At 39.4% G+C, this 22,934-nt stretch overlaps 1 protein-coding gene across 2 annotated transcripts in view; it reads left to right on the top strand.

Annotated features, from left to right (window-relative positions):
• ADAM17 (ADAM metallopeptidase domain 17) overlaps window positions 1-22,934 on the top strand; it is a 54,167-nt gene that overhangs the window by 16,714 nt on the left and 14,519 nt on the right. Inside the window, exons 3-12 of one of the 2 annotated variants that reach the window (XM_007127655.4) lie at window positions 3,008-3,138; window positions 3,961-4,049; window positions 6,267-6,435; window positions 7,450-7,583; window positions 9,429-9,518; window positions 11,458-11,571; window positions 14,739-14,883; window positions 14,992-15,080; window positions 17,341-17,493; window positions 22,020-22,219. In XM_007127655.4, coding sequence (XP_007127717.1) covers window positions 3,008-3,138; window positions 3,961-4,049; window positions 6,267-6,435; window positions 7,450-7,583; window positions 9,429-9,518; window positions 11,458-11,571; window positions 14,739-14,883; window positions 14,992-15,080; window positions 17,341-17,493; window positions 22,020-22,219 — 1,314 coding nt within the window. Of the gene's footprint in view, window positions 1-3,007; window positions 3,139-3,960; window positions 4,050-6,266; window positions 6,436-7,449; window positions 7,584-9,428; window positions 9,519-11,452; window positions 11,572-14,738; window positions 14,884-14,991; window positions 15,081-17,340; window positions 17,494-22,019; window positions 22,220-22,934 lie in introns of those variants that run through there. The other variant, XM_055089034.1, reaches the window with a different exon arrangement.

Raw genomic sequence — 22,934 nt, 5'->3', positions numbered from 1 at the left:
GGGCACGAAGCCGTGTCCCCTGCATCGGCAGGCGGACTCTCAACCACTGTGCCACCAGGGAAGCCTGATTAGTGCCTTTTTAAAAGAGGCCCCAGGGACTCGCCTGGTGGTCCAGTGGTTAAGATTCCACACTTCTACTGCAGGGGGCGTGGGTTCGATCCCCAGTCAGGGAGCTAAGATCCTGTATGCCATGTGGCCAAAAAATAAAATAAAATAAAACATGAAATAAGAGGCCCCAGAGAACTCCTTCATCCCTTCTGCCATGTGAGGACACAGTGAGAAGGTAGCTGTCTCTGAACCAGGAAGTGGGTTCTCACCAGACACTGAATCTGCCAGCACCCTGATCCTGGCCTTCCCAGCCTCCAGAACCATGAGAAATGAAATTCTGTTGTTACAAAACAAGCAAACAAAAAGTGAAATATCTCAAAATATTTGAAGAGGGCTAGAACTGATAAAGAAATGAAAGTGGGGACTTCCCCGGTGGCACAGTGGTTAAGAATCCGTCTGCCAGTGCAGGGGACATGGGTTCGAGCCCTGGTCCAGGAAGATCCCACATGCCGCGGAGCAGTTAAGCCCGTGCACCACAACTACTGAGCCTGCGCTCTAGAGCCCGCGAGCCACAACTGCTGAAGCCTGTGTGCGCCTAGAGCCCATGCTCTGCAACAAGAGAAGCCACCGCAATGAGAAGCCTGTGCCCTGCAACGAAGAGTAGCCCCAGCTCGCCACAACTAGAGAAAGCCTGCGTGCAGCAACGAAGACCCAATGCAGCCACAAAGAAAGAGGGAGAAAGGAAGGAGAGAGATATATACCCAGCTAAATGGACCATTAAAAATAGATATGATGGGGACTTCCCTGGTGGTCCAGTGGTTCAGAATCCGCCTTCCAATTCAGGGGACGCAGGTTTGATCCCTGGTCGGGGAACTAAGATCCTACATGCTGCGGGGCAACTGAGCCTGCGTGCCGCAACTACTGAGCCTGTGTGCCGCAACTGAGACCCAACGCAGCCAAAAATAAATAAATAAATAAAACACTATTAAAAAAAATAGATACGAGGTACAGACTTCCAGTTATAAAATACATGTTTTGAGGATGTAATGATGTATAGCATGGTGACTCTAGTTAATAATACTGTACTACATATTTGAAAGTTAGACCTTAAAAGAGTAGATCTTAAAAGTTCTCATCACAAGAAAAAAACTGTAACTATGTGTGGTGATGGATGTTAACTAGACTTATTGTGGTGATCATTTTACAGTATATACCCCCCAAAATAAGAAAATAATGTTAATTCACACTGATTAACACCAGTTTGTAGTCACTGTAAATCCTTAAAAGTCAGAAAGATAAATTGCTAAAGGAAGTCTGTAAGTACATGATTTCACATAATTTGGGAAGGATAAAGTAAAATATAAGTTCTGACTGACATATCCTATTGGAGGTTTTATAGCTCAAAGGTGAAGATTGGAAACTCAAAAAAACAGGAATTTTACCAACGCTTGGTCCTTTTCTTTACGACATAGAAGATTAATGTAGAAAATGAAGAGTGCAATTCTAGTGATTTTCCTGGAAAGAACATTAAGTAAAAATAGTATTGAGACTCCTAGAGAGTCTAAAACTAATAAGGCATTTGTAAGAGGGATGGTCTTTTTGGTTGTTGTTGTTGTTGTGTTTTTTTTTTTGTTTTTTTGTGTTTGTTTTTGGCCATGCCACCCAGCTCACAGGATCTTAGTTCCCCAGCCAGGGATTGAACCCGCGCCCTCAGCAGTGAAAGCACAGAGTCCTAACCACTGGACTGCCAGGGAATTCCCAGGAGGGATGCTTTTCTTTTCAAAGTTCTCAGCAAAACTGACAGGGAAAAAAAATCATAACTGTGTGTGGGAAGGTACATTTTAAGGTAGCAGGAGAAAATGTTCCAAGGTTTTCTGAGATTATGTTCTATTGTGTCTCCTTCCCAATGACCATTAAAAAAAACCACAAACAAACTGAAGTTACCTTGTTATGCTCAAAAAGTTTAAAAAAAAAAAAAAGTGTTGGCATGGAGATAGTCCCTCTCTGGATTCTTCCTGGCAGTTTTGATTTACCAAACCTGTAACATTTTATATTTTCAACACTATAGCTGACAAAATTAGTTCCTGTGGCTGAGATAAAAACCATACCTTTATCTTTGGTGTTCTTGGGTACATTGAAAGAATTTTGTAAGTGATCATTGGAAATTCTTGCTCACCATGTCCAGTTTTTATGTCAGGAATGAAACTTGTACAAGAGAGTATTAAGCCAACTAAACAACTGGAGTGTGTATTTTGATATCTTTGTTGGATACCTGATACTTATTTTCCTCATGGTAATTGTGGATTACTTTTTTCAAGGTAAGTTCTCTTTAGAAGGAGAAAAGCATGGCTGGTTTTAAACATGGAAAGTAGCATATTTATTAATTTTGTGCAGCAGTAAGAGCAGCTGATTGCTGGAGGCAGCGGAGTGCAGGCGTTTGAAGTAAAAGCCAGGTTCAGTGTTCAGTTCCTCTGTTTACCAGCTGTGGAACCTTGAGCATGTTGATTAATCTCCAAGTCTCAGTTTTTACTGTGTGAGGTGGAGACAGCGTACAGAGCAGCTAGCACTGAGTAGGTGTTCAATAAAAGGCATCCAGTAATATCAGTCTTCCCTAAATTTTTAAGATAAGCAGAACTCCAGCTTAAACTATCCAGTTGTGTTTATTTTTCCGAGTCTCCAGAAAAGATGAATATATAAGCTCTTTGAATCTTTTATCCCCCCACTTTTAGTTTCTTTTGGTCTGCCAAGTTCTCACAGCTAAAGAAACTAGTCTGTTTTGTCTTTACTGGAGATAACAACACTCTAAGTATCTTATAACTCAGTAAAACAGTAGTTATAACTTGCATAGTACTTTGTTAATGTAAACTCAAGTGTCAACTTTTTTCTTAAGTAAGTTTAATTAAATGAAAATTAGGCCTCTGTTTTATGTGCTTGAAGTTCAGATGCATTCTTTCTTTAGGCATTTTAAATTATACCTGACATCAAGTACTGAACGCTTTTCCCAAAATTTCAAAGTTGTGGTGGTAGATGGGAAAGATGAAAGCGAGTACCCCGTCAAATGGCAGGACTTCTTCAGTGGACATGTGGTTGGTTAGTAGGCGCTCATTTGTTTGTCTTTGTGCTTGGGGGGTTAGGTGTCCAGATTGAACTAGATTGTATATTCTTTTTTGAGGGGAGAAAAAAGAGGTGTCAGAGAAGTGCTATTGTTTGTCTGTTTTATTTGAGCTTTGTAAATCTGGAAGCAGAAACATTAAAACAGGAAGAAATGGGTATTATCCAGCATGTCATACTAACTGGCTATTTTCATGATTACAACAGATTTCCTCTTAAGTCATACGAATTTAACCTCCTTTTGTCTTCAGGGAGGGATTGTCAACTTCCCTTATGAGATTGTCGACTTCCCTTATGAGATTGTAAGCAAGAAAGATAGGAGATAAAATAATTGACTCTGATCCTATCATGTATTTATTTAAGAAAATATATTAAACAAGCAATTGCAGTTTACTGCAGGAAAATTTTCTGCAATATGAAAAAAATGGCACTAAAATACCCAAGTAGTACAGTTCAAGACCTGTATATTCTGAATCATGCTTTCTGCCACCTCTTTCGTACCCCAAAGTAGGTAAAGTTATTCCAGAAGAAAATCTACACTTTGTTTGTTTTGTTCTATAACACACTAGATAATTCTCATAAGAGGCTTCAGGGAAAGAGGCCGATTTCAAATGACTGGAGTTGTGGCTCCTCCTTAAGAGTGAGAATACCCAGCTGCTTTCTGGGCCTGTGTGTTTTACATCTCCACAGTGCCTGGGCACATTCCACTCTGTAGAAGGGCTTGCTTGATTTTTATTGACAGTGCATAGTTTAGTTTTTGATTTAAATATTTTTTAATAATGACTTTTTTTTTCTCTTAAGGTGAGCCTGACTCTAGGGTTCTAGCCCACATAGGAGATGATGATATTACAATAAGAATCAACACAGATGGGGCGGAATATAATATAGAGGTAAGTCTACATGTGAATTTTTTTTTCAGGAGCATGTATCTCTGATGTTTAGAAAGCCATTATGCAGTTGTTTTAAGAAGAAAAGGGTCTTTATACTGAACTTCTCTTCTCCTTGTATTAAAATTTTTTTTTAAACCAGAAAAATAGATGAGTAAAAAATATATATATATTTTATATATCTAAGATGCTGTCATAGGATGCACTCTGTATTTTTAAATACAATAATTGAAAGTCACATGTGAGATGGATAATGGGAAGAGGAAACTCCCTCATTTTTTCTTTATTCTTTCTCTAATAATCCTTCTCAAAGATGAAGGTGAAATCTTCTTTCCTAGATGCTCTGGAAATGCAAGATCTATAAAAGGTGATAGTTCATAGTCTTGAGAAGTTAAAAGAGGAAACTAGGAAACTCAGGCTCTGGCCATTCTTCCATTGAAATCCTAGCCGTGGAAACCAAGAGCAAACTGGCCACATTTGTGCAAGACACATGGCTGTATGTCAGATACTAGTCCAGAAAACAAAACGTTTGCTACAGATCTGTGGGTTGAAGTGTTTCTGCGTCTCTAGGAAAATGAGAATACTCTGGAACATGGACACATATTCTCTGAGGTTGCCGCAGAAGGGAAACAGCTGGAGGATCCCACAGGGGATTTTTATGGCCAGGCTTGGAAGTGGCCTACATCACTTCCACCCACGTTCCAGAAACTCTTGTCTCTGACCTGCCTACAAAGGAGGCTGGGAAAGATAATCTCTTGTGCTCAGAAAGATAAAACTGTGTGGGGAACGCACAGCGTTGTTTCTGCCACAGTGCACAGGTTTGCTTATTTCCTTAGGATCATTTACTAATTCTTAATCCAAAATGGGTGCATTTAGGATTCAAGTTAAATTTGCTCAGATTCCTCACTTTTCCAAATATTTCCCTTTGGGACAATTAGGAATTCTGTTTCCATCCGTATCTCTCGGTTTCACTAAGTACAAAAATGACCATAATTAACATTTCCCTGTGAGATGTTCACTTAAAAGTAAACTCATCAGGTTTATTGAAGTACTTTTGCATGAGATTAATAATTTTTAAATTGAAAAAGTGGTTTATTACTTAGAAGCCCACTTCCCCCCAACCCCAACCCTCCCAGCTCTAGGAAACCACTAATCTACTCTCTGTCTCTAGATTTGTCTTTTTCGTTTCTTTAGATTTGCTTGGTCATTTCCATAAAAATGCAGTCACACAACATGTGGTCTTTTGTGTCTGGCTACTTTCATTTCGAATGTTTTCAGTGTTCATCCATGTTATAGCATGTGTCAAGTACACCATTTCTTTTTATTGCCAAATAATATTCCATTGTTTGGATATACCACATTTTGCTTATTCATTCATCAGTTGGACATTAGTGTTATTTCTACTTACGTTATGAATAATGCTGCTATGAACATTTATTTTTTATTTTTTTTTTAATTTTTTGCGGTACGCGGGCCTCTCACTGTTGTGGCCTCTCCCGCTGCGGAGCACAGGCTCCGGACGCACAGGCTCAGCGGCCATGGCTCAGGGGCCCAGCCGCTCCGCGGCATGTGGGACCTTCCCAGACCAGGGCATGAACCCGTGTCCCCTGCATCGGCAGGCGGACTCTCAACCACTGCACCACCAGGGAAGCCCTGCTATGAACATTTTTGAACAGGTTTTTATGTGAGCATATATTTTAATTGATCTTGGGTAGATAATATACTAGGAATGGAATTGTTGGGTCATATGGTAACTCTGTTTTTAACGTTTTGAGGAACTGCCAGACTGTTTTCCATAGTGGCTGCCCTTTACATTCTCACCATTTTACATTTACTGCATTTTATATTCCGTATTCCATTTTCACCAGCAGTAGATGAGGGTTTCTCCACATCCTTGCCAATACTTGTTATATGTCTTTTTGATTACAGCCATCCTAGTGGGTATGAAGTGGTCTCCTTGAGGTTTTGATTTTCAGTTCTGTGACGGATATGGAGATACATACACACACACACACATATACATACACAGAATCTTTTCTGTATGAGCTATCTGGTTCTGATGAGACCATTGTCCTTACAGAGAAGAACTTTGTTTTGACTAGTTAGTTTACTTAACCTGGAAATGAATGTTATCTAAAAATAGGGAGAGGATGTTGTAAGACTTGAATATTTAGGAAGTTTTATATTTTCCATCTCAGTTATATTTGTTTTCTATTTTAGCCACTTTGGAGACTAATTAATGATACTAAAGACAAAAGAGTGTTAGTTTATAAATCTGAAGATATCAAGAATGTTTCACGTTTGCAGTCTCCAAAAGTGTGTGGTTATATAAAGGCGGATAATGAAGAGTTGCTTCCAAAAGGGCTGGTAGGCAGAGAGCCACCTGATGGTAAGACTAAAAAAAAAATATTTCAAATAAGAAGCAAGCATAACAGTTGTCTTCAGTAGGGGTGGTTGTTAATTGATAAAAAAAAGAACATGATTATCAAGTAACTATAGTATTTGGCTTGAAAATAGTTTTGTTCAGAAATTTCTTGATTTTTTTGTCTGTAAGAATTGAAAACACTAGAAAATAATGGTGGCAATAAAGATTGGACTTTAAAAAAGATTGGGGAAAGGGGAAATTGAATAATCTGAGGGAAAATATTTTCATTTGTAGGTATTTAGAAATGACAGAATAGTACTGTGAAAAAACAATCTTCAGATAAGTTTATAAGAAATTAGTTGGTAGCAAGAGAGGTCTGTCCTGTTTAGAAAGAAGAAAATTATCAGACAGATGAATTTAGAGTCATTTAAAGACCATCTACCCATCTTGGAGAAATATTCTGTCCTCATTTTTGAAAACTTTAGAATAATATTGCTAGCTCTTAAACAGTGTGATTATTTGATAAGAAAAAATGACCTGTTGACACAAAATAATTTTTCAATTTTTTTTTTTTTTTTTTTGGCTGCTCTGCATGGCTTGTGGGATCTCAGTTCCCTGACCAGGGATTGAACCTGCACCCTCAGCAGTGAAAGTGTGGAGTCCTAACCACTGAACCTCCAGGGAATCCCCACTAATTTTTTAATGTTTGATTATCTGGATATTTTTACTGTTACTTTTGTTAATTTGTAGACTTCTTCTAGAAGAAAATGACACCTTCATAGCCCAGCAATAGATAGGTGATTGTTTTATTCTGTTAAGTACTTTTGCACTTTTCCTTGGTTTTGAATTCTACAATTTGAAAACCTCATATTACTTTTCACTTTTTGTCTTCAAATTGTTTTCCTGTTCAAGATACTGTTAAGGATACTGAGCTCAAATAATATTTGTTTCAAAAATATGGTAGATTTAAAATGTTACTATAAAAAACTCCTTGTTTTGATGAATTTTGATTTAATAGTGCATCCAAATTCATATTAGAGCTTGTTCATCGGGTGAAGAGAAGAGCTGACCCTAATCCCCTGAAGAACACGTGTAAATTATTGGTGGTAGCAGATCATCGCTTTTACAGATACATGGGCAGAGGGGAAGAGAGTACAACTACAAACTACTTGGTAAGCGTTTGATATTGGTTGAGGTAATGGACAAAAAAGCTCATGTAGCTAGGCAAATTCCATTTAAGAGAAGACTACTGTAATTTGAACATAGTGAAATGAGATCTGTTTCAGATGCTCTGTGATTTCCTAGAATATTTGAGGGCTGTCACCTGAGGTTCTTACATTATTGTATAGAGATTCTAGTTTCAAATTTTCGAAACCCCATTTTGCCTTTCAACTAAGATTTTCTGCACATCAGAATTTTTATGCATATTATGTTTAGGGAAAGTTCATAACATAGGCCTTCCTTCTTTATAGAAGTGAACTCTGTGAAAACATCTCTGCTATAATGGCAGTGATCCTGTTGGTGACACGTATGGATGTATGCTCCAGAGTGGGGGAAAAAAGTATTGATAATTGTATGAACTTGTGTGTATTATTTTTGCTTATATGTATATATCAGAGGACTTGGTCAATTTGGTTTATGTTGTACTGGTATAAAATAGCTAATTGTTGGACTATAACTGGATGAAATAGATGGGACTTTTGTGGTCATAACTAACTATAGGGCAAAGATTTGAAGGCAGGATTACAGAAGTATTGATGCTGGATTATTAAGCATTTACTATTGTAATTTTAAAAGTCAAGGGAATCATATTTCATTGACATTTTTTTGTCAGTATGACCTCATTCCTCGTGATAACTTGGCACTGACAGAAATGATGTTGAGGGAATAAAAGAGAATGCAGCTATTCATTCGTAGTGCAGAGCCCGGTGCAGCAAAGACGTCTTTCTCCTTGCCTTGCTATTCCCATTCTGTGTTTTTCTGTGCCCTTCCTCACCCTTCTTTCCCTTCCCTTCCATGTCAAGTGAATTTATTACGAGGGTAGTAGGAGTAGTGTGTGAAGTCACTATAGTTCTTGTTCCTAAGTAAGAGAGTCCTTCTTGAAAAGCTTCTTTCTTAGTATGGGTTTTGTATTAGGGGCTCTTAGTTTGCTTCTTTTGTTCATTACACCAAGAATATGAATATAATGAGAGGTCTGGTGTTAAAAATTGCATTTCTTGGTTTACAGTTACTATAAGCAAAGAACAATTTCTTAGATGTATAATGTGCTTCACAGCTGCCAGAACAAACCTCATTTACCCAGTTTTTGAACAATAAAATCTTCTCTTTGAGGAGCAGATTGGTAATGAGTATTCTGTTCCTATATATTCAATAGTTTGAATTGTCCTTGGCTGTTGTACTGTGGCTCCTCCCTCAGTAATCTCTACCCACCTTCCCCCTTCCCAAATCAGAGGACTGGAGAAAGGAGGTGTGGTGAGACCTCATTCCTCTCTCTCTGTTTCTACCTGGTCCTTGGTGCTGAACTTTGCCCAGGGAGGGTCTGGTGTAGCGTTAGCAGTATCTGTCACTGTTTCTTACCTCATTCTGAAGAAGATGTTTTTCTGAGGTACGTGGCAAGAGATAGAATGAACAGAGTACTTATTTTTAGGAATATTTTAGGTAAGGTGATTGACTTTTAACTTTCATTTCCGTAGTTGACTGGAATGGCAGTTTTTAAAAAACGTGTTACTTGATATTTTGGTTCCCTGTGCAGTTGATTACCTGAAATTTGGGATGAACTGTACCACTGCTCTATTCTGGCACCAACATTTTAAGTTGGAGGCTAGGAATAATTTCTTTATTAGCGCTGTCAACGTAAAGCGTAACATCTTAATGCTAGTTTTTGTAATTGGTGAGACTTTTACAATGGTATTTTATCTGAACTGATTTTTTTTTATCCCTGCAGAACTTATATTACATTGCAAAGAGTGGTAAAGATATACATAATGTCTTTCTCTCGCTCTCTTTTATACACACAGATAGAGCTAATTGACAGAGTTGATGACATCTATCGGAACACTTCGTGGGACAATGCAGGTTTTAAAGGTTATGGAATACAGATAGAGCAGGTATTTATCAATCGATGTGGGTTATAATACTCAGCTAAGTTATGTGTTGTAAATATTTGTCACTTGTTTTCACAACCCAGAAACTTATCTTCTACTTTACTCATAAATAAATATTCTGAAATGCCAGTGATTTTTATCTGATAAACTTAACAGTGTTTTGATATTACTTATAGATTATGAAATATTCTTTTCTTAGGCTTATTTTAGGCAGAAAACCACCTTATGCTGCTATGATCTCTCTTTTTTCTGAATTCATGGCCTTTTTATCCCCTGCCTTGCTTTAGTTTTCTATGATTATGCTTAATGTCTTTAGTTAGAATTCTAGTACGTATTGTTGAATGCTTAGAAAATTTACTTAAAAATACTATGTACATTTGCAAGGCATTTATACATACAGAACCATTAGATCTCTTTTCCCAAAAATCTCCTGAGTTCTTATCTGTCAATAGAGTGTGTCCAGCAATGATGTATTAATGTCATCCTAATTATATCACATAGTAAAAATTGTTCCAAACTGATAAGACTGATTAACAAGACTTCTGAAATTGGGTATTGCTTTGGACGGACATTTTGACATGTAAATTAAGGAAATTATTGTCTCTATTTTTTCCAGGCTCTTTGTACTAAACTAGACATATTCTTATAGGTTCTGTAGTTTAGAATTTAGAGAAGAAAAAGAAAAAAGCTTTTGAAATCATACTTATAAATGCTAAACTTTTATAGTACTTGTAAAACTAAGAGAATTATTTTCCCCTTTTCCATTCTTTCACTGTTTTGCATTTTCTTTTTTAAGTTATTATTTGAATAGGTAATATATACACGGTACAAAAGCCAGTGAAAAGTAAGTCTCCTCAACCTCTATCCATTGTCAAACCAGTTCCTTTCCCCAGAGACATCCGTGTCACTAGTTTCATCCATATCTTTCCAGAGATATTTTATGCATGTATAGCATGTGTTTGTATATGTGTGTATTTGACATATTCCTGGTATGTTGTACTCTTTTGCACCTTGCTTTTTCATTTCATGAATATGTTGGTGATTCTTCCATTATGGTACAATAAAGGTGTCTCACTTGTTTAAAATAGCTGCATCACGTTTGAGTTTTAGGAGACCAATAAATAAAGCTCCGTTTTGCTTTAAAATTTGGAAACAATTGAAAAAATTAGGTGTGATAGGAGATTAAAAAACCAATTTCTTTAAAGGTGATAGGTGGGTTGGAGGCTGTGGTTTAGATGTGCTGTCACAGTGGGCCCCCACCTAGTTCATCGCAGAATTGATCTTGATCACCTGCCGCCAAAGCTGCAGAGCCGCCCCGGGAGCTTACCACATGGTGGCAGAGCAGACCCCAGTATCCCCTCTGTAGGCAGGCAGGTCTGGAAGAGATACTGGAAACAATGAGCTGAGCATGTCTCTGTTCCTTTGCCAGATCTGCCAGCCTATATGTTTCATCTCCTTTGGAGGAAAACCTTTGTTCCTTTTTTAAAAAATTAGGATTAATATGAATTTGTACTGTATGTGTAAGGAAAAGCCCTTATTTTTTGTACTCTTATTGCTGTGGTGTGCGGTGCTGTACATCTTATTGTTCTGTATCTCTGAATCAGTGACTGTAGTTGGAGTAAATTATTTTAGGCTCACGGAACCTAGGTTTTCATTTTTTCCAACTAAATATAGAGGAAGTAAAATTTTAGGAGTACATTTATAAATGTATAAATCATTCTTTGACATATGTGTTTTCCATACCATTTGCTTCTCAGTTTGTTTTTAAATTAAACATTAGATATTAGAGCTGAAGAATTTTATGGAATTTTGACTCTAAAACTTTTTTTTTTTTAAAGAATGGTAGATGGTCATTTTTTGAATAGCTGAAACAATGCAGTATTATTTCAGTCTTGTGACTTTTTTCTGAAGTGTTCTAAGTATTTTATCTCTTTAAGTATAGATTCGCATTCTCAAGTCTCCACAAGAGGTAAGACCTGGTGAAAGGCACTTCAATATGGCAAAAAGTTACCCAAGTGAAGAAAAGGATGCTTGGGATGTGAAGATGCTGCTAGAGGTAGGTTGTGCAACCCTGAAAGTGATACTATTTAACACCATTTTCTGATTCCTAAAAACGTGGGTCATGTCTGTATTAATGAAGGGGCATCTTAGGAAAGGTGACTGAAAACCAGGGGCAGCCCACCCTAGCTGATCCAATAGTGACCTTATCCCCTGTAGCAGGGCAGACAGCAAGGTGGGCAGAACTGAAAGCGAAAAATGCTGCAAAGCAATGCTTCTTAACCGTAATATCTCTGCGAATCTAGTGAAGTAATCGGCCTTTAGAAAATAGATGGATACCCAACTTACAGATTTTTTACACACCAGTTTGTTAGTTCAGGTCTCTTTGAAGCTTATCAGTAGATCTTTTAGGTCAGTAATTACCAAATGGTATGAAAATGTATTAGATGGTAGAAGTATAACTTGGAGATCTGAAAGTTCTCTATGGAAATTTTAAATTTTTGTGTTTTCATTCTGGTAACAAATCTAAAGATAACATAAACATTTTATGTCATATGGATTCTTGCCTTGACAAGATATGATTTATCCTTTTTGTCACATGATCTCAGTTTCTGTCTGTGTGTCCTATTGCTTTGTTGTAAAATGACCGCCTATGAAGTGATAGTGTTTATCTTTTACTGTGTTGTTAATGTGTTAGTTTCCTGTGGCTGCTGTAACAAATCACTGCAAATTTGGCAGCTTAAAACAACATCTTTATTTATCTGATAGTGTCTAGGGTTGGTCCAGGCACAGTGTGGCATCTGGGTTCTCTGGTTAGAGTCTCAACAAGGCCAAAGCGAAATCAAGTTTTTAAAGCTTGAATGGAATTAAAGGATATTATCAGGTTGAGATCCATAGAATGCTGTATCTGTATAATACTCTGACATACCTTATCTAACGTGGGCCACTAGCCACCAGAGAGGTTGTTTGAGATAGCACCATTACTCTTCTAAAGAGACTCAGCCAAGTGTATTAGTCTATTAGGGCTGCCAGTAATAAAGCACCACAGAGTGGGCAGCTTAAACAATAGAAATTTATCTTCTCACAGTTCTGGAGGCTGAAAGTCTGAGATCAAGGTGTTGGCAAGGTTAGCTTCTTCTGAGTTCTGTCTGCTTGGCTTGTAGGTCGCCGTCTTCTCTCTGTGTCCTCACATGGTCTTCCCTTTGTGTGTGTAAGGGCACCAGACATTTTAGATTCGGCCTACCTGCATGACCTCATTTTACCTCCATCACCTCTTTAAAGGAAGGCTCTGTCTCTAGATACAGTCACATTGTGAGCTGCTAGGACTTAGGACTTCGACCTATGAATTTTGGAGGCGGACACAATTCAGCCCATTAACAGCAAGGTTAAATGACTTGTCTACGTTTAGTTACACAACTAGTGATGACAAAGCCAAAAGCAAGTGGCCAGATCTCCAGACACCTAGGACAGCTGAAGGATCCCACCTCTGCTTTTCTGTGGGCCTCCAGACAGCTCACACCAGGGGAGGAACAAAAGGGAATGACTTGCCTCTGCAGATTCTCCTCTCCAGTTCTCTTCCCTAAGGCTCCTAAGAGTGTCCCAGAGCCTAAGCCTGTTATCATGGAACTATCAAAATCCCTATGTGGCTATGGAGACAGCTCCCGGGAACACCTCATTCCTTCTACGGGGCTTTCCTACCACTCATTTTAAGCATTAAAAAAGTCAGTCTTCTTAAGTTGGAGTCTCTGACTGTTATGGTAGAGGTTTTTAAAGTAACATGTGGACCGTTCTGGGGAATTCCCTGGCGGTCCAGTGGTTCGGACTTGGCGCTTTCACTGCGGGGACCCGGGTTCAGTCCCTGGTCTGGAACTGGCGTCCTGCAGGCCGTGTGGTGTGGCAAAAAAATTAAAAAATGAAAAAAATAAAGTAATATGTGAACCCCTTTTAAGAAAAAATAAACCCTCCCAAGGCACCAGTGCTGACTTGAATGAATTTTTATCTTAATTTTAGTAACATAAAACTAATTATATATGTTTTCCTATAAGTTTATAACTCCTATACATCGTAAAACCAAAGCAAACTTTAAAACCCCTACAAAACCAATAGAATCCTTGAAGTCCTTTAGAGGGATTTGTTTGGATATGAGGTGCTGAGATCCCCTGGAAGAAATATCAAAGCCCTGAGTCTTGCAGAATTGGAGTGTCTCCAGTGCTGAACTGCGTGTGTTTACATCAACCCTCCTAGTTCCGAAACGCTATAAAAAGCTCCAGGCTCTTTCCTTTTTGCACCCTCCCCATGACAGTCTGCTTCTCATCTGTGTAGATGAGTGAGAACCATAGGTAAGGAGCACTATACCGCACAGTTTTGTGATTGCGGATGAAAAACTGCAGTCGATCAAAGAAACAAATACTAATTTGAAAAGAAACAGGCATCTCAATGTTCATAGCATTTTTTACAGTTACCAAGATATGGAAGCAGCCTAAGTGTCCATCAGTAGATGAATGGATAAAGAAGATGTGGCGTGTATACACACACACACACACACACAATGGAATACTACTCAGCCATAAAAAAGAATGAAACTGCCATCTGCAACAACATGGATGGACTTGGAGGGTGTTACGCTAAGTGAAATAAGTCAGAGAAAGACAAATACTATATGATATCACTTATATATGGAATCTAAAAAGTACAACAAGGGACTTCCCTGGCGATCCAGTGGTTAGGACTTGGCACTCCCACTGCAGGGGGCACGGGTTCCATCCCTGATCGGGGAACTAACATCCCGCATGCCACCCGGTGCGGCCAACAAACAAACAAACAAATAAATAAAAAATGCAACAAACTAGTGAATGTGGCAGAAAAGAAACAGACTCACAGATAGAACAAATTAGTGGTTACCAGTTGGGGGGGGTGGGAGGGGCAAATAAGGGTAGGGGGTAAGAGGTGCAAACTGTTATGTGTAAGATAAGCTACAAGGATATATTGTACAACCTGGGGAATACAGTCAATAATTTATAATAACTATAAATGGAGTATAACCTTTAAAAATTGTGAATTACTATATCTGTAACTTATATAATATTGTCTATCAACTACACTTCAATTAAAAAAATGCAAAAAAAGTTGCAATCAAAGTATGGTAGTATTCTGGAATATTAAGTTGATATATCTTTTAGTCTGATGTAACTTAATCTAATTAAGAGTACTTTGTTTTTTTAAAAGCAATTTAGCTTTGATATAGCTGAAGAAGCATCTAAAGTCTGCCTAGCACATCTTTTCACCTACCAAGATTTTGATATGGGAACTCTTGGATTAGCTTATGTTGGTTCTCCCAGAGCAAACAGTCATGGAGGTGTTTGCCCAAAGGGTAAGTTTTCCATTTGTTGTATGAATATGTGGGGATAGCAAGGTGATTGGATTATATTATAATTCTGTATTGAACAAGCAGTTTGTTTCTGTTTCCTTTCTCCTGTAGCTTATTATAGTCCAATTGGAAAGAAAAATATCTATTTGAATAGTGGTTTGACCAGCACAAAAAATTATGGTAAAACCATCCTTACAAAGGTATGTTCTTTAATTTTTAAAAGTGTAGATTTTGACTTTATTGTAGTAGGACCTGAGCTATTACATATTTTTACTTAGGTAGCTTTTTAAAAAGCTATACATACTGTTTTTTGTTTCTGCCTAAAAAGATGTATGCTTTTAGTGGGAAATATGAAAATAAAAAGTATAAAGAAGAAAATAATTGTTAGCTGTCAAATTTCTTTTGAGACAAGTCGGGATTATTGTTTTTCCTAAAGACATCCCTTCTGGAGCCCTTCATCTACAGCTCCTGTTAAAGGACTGCTATTCAAAATATATAAGGAATATACTAAAAACTCAACAATAAAGAACTGAACAACCCAACTTAAAAATTGGCCAGAGATCTTACTATACACCTCACCTCACCAAAGAAGATATACAGATGGCAAATAGGCATATGAAAAGATGCTCAACATTATATGTTGTTAGGGAATTGCAAATCCAAACAACAAGGAGATACCATTACACAGCTATTAGAATGGCTAAAATCCAGAATACTGGTAACACCAAATGCTAGCGAGGATGTGGAGCAACATGACTTCTCACACGTTGCTGGTGGAAATGCAAAGTGGTGCAGTCACTTAGGAAGATGGTTTGGCAGTTTCTCATAAAACTGAACTTACTCTGGTATTACCATAGGATCCAGCAACCATATTCCTTAGTGTTTACTCAAAGGAGCCCTCACAAAAACCTGCCCACGGATATTTATAACAGCTTTATTAGTAATTGCCAAGACTTGGAAGCAGCCAAGAGGTCTTTCAGTAGGTGAATGGATAAACAAACGGGTATATCCAGACAATGCAATACTATTCAGCACTTTAAAAAAAAAAAAAGAAAGAAAAAGTTATCAAGCCATAAAAAGGCATGGAGGAACTGTAAATGTCTATTACTAAGTAAAAGAAGCCAATCTGTTTGATTCCATCTATATGATATTCTGCAAAAGGCAAAACCACGGAGGCAGGAAGGGATGAGTGGTTGCCAGTGGTTGCTTCCCCAGGTGGGGAGGGATGAGTAGGTGGAGCACGGGGTTTTTTCAGGTGTTGAAACTATTCTGCATTCTTTAATGATGGATATAAGACATTGTGTGTCTGCCAAAACCCATAGAAAGTGCAACACAGAGTGAACCCTAATATAAATTATGGACTTCGGTTGATTTAAAAAAAGTGAAATGGGATGAGAGAAGAAAAATATACTAAGCAGTTTTTGGAAACTTTTTAATTTCCAAAATTGTTTCTTACGGTACTCCTTTACCATTTTGGTATCACAGCATCATCAGTGGTTTGATTTCATGACATGTTTTCCTTGGTCTTCCAGAATTTTTCTATTATAAGACACACAGAACAAAAAATAAATGGCTTCGATGTTTTTAAAGTGTGAGTCTGTTAGAGAATCCACTAACGAATTTTTCCAAAGCGTAGTTTGGAATCACTTCTCCATATTGCACCTTTGGGATTTGAGTACTTTTTTGCTAAAAATGCAGTTTGCTTTACCACCATTTTAATATAAACGCTTGGTAATCTTCAACACGTTGGTTTCAGAATTGGGACTCTGTCTTAAAAAAATTCCCATGTCTTGCACAATACATAGAAAGTTTTTCAGATTCTATGGAGTGACTTTTTCCCCCCTCTTAGGAAAAAAATCAGTAAATTGTTATTTTTTGCAGTTAAATACGGGAACATTTTTAGCTTTACTGGCTAAATTCGTTGTTACATTCAGGTAGAAATTCTCTGGTGATCTCATCGGTTCAGTGCAGCCCTTTAACTGGATTCTGATAAATAAAATCCTCTAGGTCATTAAGATTGTCATTGGACATGAATTCAGTCGCTGGGATAAGGAACATTGTTTTGTTCTTCTTCAGTTGTCTTGTTTTCACCCCCCCCCACCCCACCCGGCAATAGTTAGATCTTAACAGGCGTGTGATTGGGGTGAGGGGCGGGAGGCTTGGATGATTGACTGTTAGCTGTTTGGTTTACTGGTGCCAGGCAGTTTTTGGAATGGCCAATGTTTGGTGCCTCAGTAAGAGTGTTCCAGTATATCTTTTAAGTTATGTTTTCTTACATTGATTTAAATTCATCCTTATAATAGTACTTACAATATTAAATAAAATCCCATGAATTCTGTTTAATTTCTATAATTGATAGAAGAAGTCCTAGTCCAACATGTAAGACAGCAGGGCCCAACTGGCCAAAGCACTTGATGGTTAGGTATTAGGAAATAATGTTTTCTCTGCATGATCCTTCAGGAAGCTGACCTCGTTACAACTCATGAATTGGGGCACAATTTTGGAGCAGAACACGATCCAGATGGTCTAGCAGAATGTGCCCCAAATGAGGACCAGGGAGGAAAGTATGTTATGTATCCCATAGCTGTGAGTGGCGATCATGAGAACAATAAGGTATGTATCTTTTGGAGCTTTTTTTATGTGGTTAGGGAAGAAAGAGGCTATGTTTAATTATAATGAGAGCTCAGAAAAGCTTTCCATTCTAGGGATGGAACTGCAGATTACGAAGTACCTTGAAACTTGGTTGTGTGTGTTAAGAGTGAAACATGGTCCATCTAAATCTGCTCATCTGGACTGTTCGTTGTCAAAGATGATCATGTGTTGGTTTGGGCTCTGTGGAGAATTAATTACTTAATATAATGGCTTGCACTGGAGTCCTAGTTTGCAGGATCTGGTGGGCTCAGGCTTTCAATTAAAAATTTCCTTTCATTTCATTTACAGGTTTGTCATTCATATTAACCCTACACTGCTTCACAATTTGCACATTTTAATAAACCTTTGCAAAAAAATATGTAATTTGCCAGATGTAAGCGTCTGTGGGTAGGGCCCCTCCTTGCCTTTCTGGTTACTGGCTCTGTCTCCAGTGCCTATTCAGGGTAGCTGGTACATAATAAATACTTGTCAGGTAAATAGAGGAACGATTTTTGAGGGTGTCTGGTGGAGTACACAATACTCATTGACTTGGGACATGGTAAACAGCTTCAGAGGCTTTCCTAATAGTGGCTATGACTAACTTGTAGAGCCTGAACTGAAAGTGTTCATAGATGTCTGTCTGGTCCTTCTTCCTTTTACTTGAAGTTGAGCAGCATGAGGCCTCATGAGGAAAATATTGTGGTTTTGTGCTGAATTTAAGTGGGCTGGGGGATGGGCTAACCATCTGCATCTAATCAGGAAGGAAGGTCAAGTTACTTGTCCTGACTCCCCTTTTAAAGCCTGACTAGGAAGCTAGAGGAAAGGGTTACTTTTGTGTTTCCCTGGCCCTGACCCTGCCTTTTAAAATTCTGGTCTCGTGTTTTTTTTGTCATGTTTTTTGTTTGTTGCATCTTGTTTTCTTTGGCTGTTAGGTGTAAAGTCCATTCCTCTCTTTCTTTGCTTGTCATGCTTTATTTTTCCTCCACTGGACAACTTGTCCCTAAGGAACTACCTGTTTTGCCTGTTCTTCCATTGTATCACATACCCTATTGAATTTGTCTCCTTTTTTCAGAGGTTGTCTCTCTCTTTCTAATGATGTACATTATAGTTCAGCACTGTTCACTGGAAGGTTCTGTGATGGGGGAACACTATCTGCTGCACCCAATACAGTAGTCACTAGCCCCATGTGGCCAGTAAGCACTTGAAATGTGGCTGGAGAGACCAAGGAACTGAATTTTAAATTCTGTTTTATTTAAATTCAGCAGTGGTTGCCTGGGGCTGGAGGTGGGAATGGGCATTACCTGTAAAAGGATCTGAGGGACCTTACTGAGGTGATGAAATGTTCTAAAACTGATTTATGGTGATGGTTTCATCGCTTAGTAAAATTACTAGAAATCACTCAGTTGTACAATTGAAACTGGTAAATTTTGTGATATGTAAAATATGCCTTAATAAAGCTGCAAAAGAAACAAACAACAACAACAAATAACAGGGTGGGAACAGAGGGAAAGTGGTGAGGATATAGGTGAGTCATGAAGCCATGAGTTGATAATTGCTGAAGCTGGTGAGGGGCCATGTGAGCATTCATGAATCCATTCTGTCCACTTTATAGATGCTTGAATGTTTCTGTAATAAAAAGTGTGAAATATGTGGTGAGGAAAATAATTTAAATAATCACATATGGCTAGCGGCTGCCATATTAGACAGTGCAGCTCTAGCTGTTAGTCACTGCTTCTTGGTCGTGAGGATGGCATCAGTACTTTGGGGTAAAATGTTTTACTTTGCAGACTGTTCAAGTGAGCATGCGTGGTGCTAACTCTTCCTGTTACAAGTTCTTCCTAAGTGAGACTTCCCCGATGGGCTCTTGGAACAGCCCTGTAAGAACTCGCTAATGAGAATGGAGGCTGGGCAGAGCCATTTATTTCTGGAGCTGCTAGTCTATCAGCGAAGAACACTTTATCCATTTATTTATTTTGTCCCAAGTGTATTTTCTTTAATAGTTTGGTTTACCCAAGTAGCAATCTCCTTGTAAAAAGATACTGAGCATCTTCTAGTCCACATTTTAATTCCTTAATTAAAATTAATTCCTTAAAATGTTTTTAACTAGGTAAAAAAGGCTCCAGGACAAAAATAAGGTGGTTCCTCAACCTAGAAAGACAGGACCTGGCACCTTACACCAGACAAGCCACTGAGAAGTATCAAGCCACAGGCTCTGCTGTGCGCAGAGGCATTAGGGATTGTAACCTCTTAGAGTTTATTGGTGGGAGGAGAAGCGGGTGTGGTAAGGATACAGAGAGAGGACTTAGAGGTCTTCGGGGAGTGTGGAGGCAACAAAAGCGAGAGTGAAGTGGTCACCTTTCCCTCAGCTCTGTCCGGGGGTCCAGCTGCTTGGGGGTGTGACTCTGATAAATTAGCAAAGAGATCTTCTTATTGGTTCAGTGTGAATTTGAATTCATAAGGACCTGGCCTCCCATAATGAACTGGTAGAATTGAGCTCATGAGCCTGCAGTGCTGGTGAATAAACGCAGCAAAATACTAACTGCCTGAGGCCTAGACTGAAATAACCAGGCCCCTTAAAAATGTCTTTACTATAAAAATACATTGGAAGGTCCTTTAAAAAAAATCCAGTTAGTGTTTCTGTTTAGGGAGATGGGGTCTTCAGTGTCTTTCAGAGAGTAATCCTTTTGTATCTGGTTCAGTGGTCACAGTCACCTTTGGAGGGTTGAAAAGGAAAATCAATTCAGGTTTTTCTTCCTGTGTAGGGAAAACCCAGTTCTTCCCTATTGTGTGTTTCTTCCTGTGTGTCTACTTTACTATTCATAGAGCCCACTTCACTTCTGACCCTTCTGGTCACCAAACGTGGAGGTTTTTCTTTACACCAAGCTGTTTCCTGCAACGCCAGCTGGGTTTAATTCAGTTCTGACGCTCTCTTCCTGGAGATAGCGTCAGATCCCAAAGGTTAAGGGCTCAGCCCCATAAGAGTGCCCTGATGCTGCACTCCCTGCCTCACATCCCCAGATGCCACTCACAAGCCCAGGTCATCGCCTGTGCCTCTAAGCAACTGCCTATAGATTGGGGGTTCCAATGACCCCCTCCTTGAGTTCAGTTAATTTCCTAGAGCGGCTCGTAGAACTCAGGGAAACACGTTTGCCAGTTTATGATAAAAGGCTATGATCAAGGATACAGATGAGCATGCAGACGGAAGAGATGCATAGGGCGAGGTGTGTGGAAAGGGGCATGGAGCTTCTCTGCCTCTGAGTGCACCCCTCTCCCAGCACCCCCATGTGTCCACCAACCCCTAAGCTCTCTGAACCCTGTACTTTTGGGATTTTATGGAGGCTTCATCACATAGGCACGATCAACCATTAGCTCCGTTTTAAGCCCTTGTTCCTTCGAAAGAGAATGGAAGATGGGGCTGAAAATTCCAAGCTTCTCATGGTGGCTTGGTCATTTTGGTGACCAGCCCCCATCCAGGAGCCACCAAGGAGCCCACACCAAGTCGGCTCATTACAACAAAAGACACTCCCATTTTGACCCAGGAAATTACAGGGGCTTCAGGAGCTCTCTGTGCCAGGAACTGGGGCCAGAGACCAGTGTATATTTTATACTATTTCATAAGGGTCCTGTGCTCTCTGCTCCTCAGGGGTCTCATGGCCCTTGTCTGGGTTGAAAGTGAAGCCAGTTTAGCCATTTGCAAACTGTGGCGGCCCTACCTCTAGAAGTACCCACGCTGAGTTTTACCCATGTCTTGTTCCGCTTTTCTTGATAATTTCAGATGGTTTGGGAAATGGACTCCGTTTTAGAGCTCCAGGTAAAAATGCCCAAATTTAGAAGGTCATTTTCATGTTTCTGTGCACCAAGTGGGCAAGCTAGGGTTCAGGCTTCCTTTGAGATGCTGGTCAACTGCAGAAACTCAAAGAAACTTAAGATCTTGGGGACTCATGAAAACGTTTAGGTAATAATTTGGAATTTAATCTTTTAATAGACTATATGTAATAACATGCCTCTTACTAAGCTCAACTATTTAAACACTTTAAACATGGATCATTGATGTAAATATTCAGGGAAAGATGAAGAGGTAAACCAGAGCAGACCCTGTTTTGCAGGCCTGGATCGTTAACATCTAGGAAGACGGCTGCCTGTGCCCCGTTCTCAGTGTCCCTGCGGTGGGGCCTGTGCCTGAGCCTGGGGTGGCTTAGCGTCTGGTGGCTCTCTGCTCGTGCTGGACTGGCTGGGGTGTTTGGTCTCGGCATTCGTGTAGCTTACTTTCCTGTGAAGAATTTTAGGCTCTTAACCACGTTCACGTCACCTTTTTAGCATCTTGCAGAGGGTCATGACTCAATTCCATACAAATGACATTTAGAGGCGACAGTGAACCTGACATACCTTCAAGGTGGTTCTGATTGTGGCTTTTGTGTTAAAGTTTGTCCCTGAAAAGAAGCACAAGCACCACCTGGGAATGAATTTTTATGTTACTTTGGGTCCTATGTGGCCTCTTTTCTCTTAAGATGTTTTCAAACTGCAGTAAACAGTCCATCTATAAGACCATTGAAAGTAAGGCCCAGGAGTGTTTTCAAGAACGCAGCAACAAAGTGTGCGGGAACTCCAGGGTGGACGAAGGGGAGGAGTGTGACCCCGGCATCATGCACCTGAACAGCGACACCTGCTGCAGCAGTGACTGCATGCTGAGGCCGGGCGTCCAGTGCAGGTGAGGGGCGTGGCGCGGGGTGGGGTTGGGCGCCTGACAAGGGTCCTCACAACAGCGGGCTAAGAGCACGGGGCTCTGGCATCATCAGGGGGCCTGGCAAGTGTGTGTTTACCCCTTCTGCCCTTTACAGCGAGAAAAATGTTTTCTGGAAAGCAACGTGACATTGTATCACAGATCCTCCATCTTGAATCCTCTCTGCTGTAGCGATGCCATAGTACAAAGAGTCTCTTCTAAGGAAACATAGATGTACAAAGATGATTTAGCAGCTACGTTCATGGCTACATTCTTTTCTAATAACAAAATATGGGAAACAATCAAAGTGACAGTCCTGGGACATAAATTAATTATTGTGTATCTGTACTGTAAATAGTGTGGAAGAATACTGTTTAATCCCAGAAACTGTGGAGGAAGCAGGTTACAGGTTAGAAGGTGCTTATATTTCCATTTTTAATGTCCAGTGCCTGGCTTAGAAGTAGAGGGGAAAACTTTAATTTATGGTAACAGATTTAACGGTATACAGTGCATGTTAACATTGTAAATACTGATAGGGCTGACTAGTTTCTTGACCACTGTTGCCTTGTGGGCTTGTGTATTTTTTTTTTGTTTTGTTTTTTTAATTTTTTGGCTGCGCCATATGGCATGCAGGATCTTAGTTCCTTGACCAGGGATCGAACCCATGCCCCCTGTGTTGGGAGTGTGGAGTCTTAACCACTGG

The sequence above is a fragment of the Physeter macrocephalus genome, chromosome 12 (genome assembly GCF_002837175.3).
Source record: "Physeter macrocephalus isolate SW-GA chromosome 12, ASM283717v5, whole genome shotgun sequence".
NCBI classification, from domain to species: domain Eukaryota; kingdom Metazoa; phylum Chordata; class Mammalia; order Artiodactyla; family Physeteridae; genus Physeter; species Physeter macrocephalus.
The sequence above is the reverse complement of the archived record's forward strand: the minus strand, read 5'-3'. Positions and strand labels throughout refer to the sequence as shown.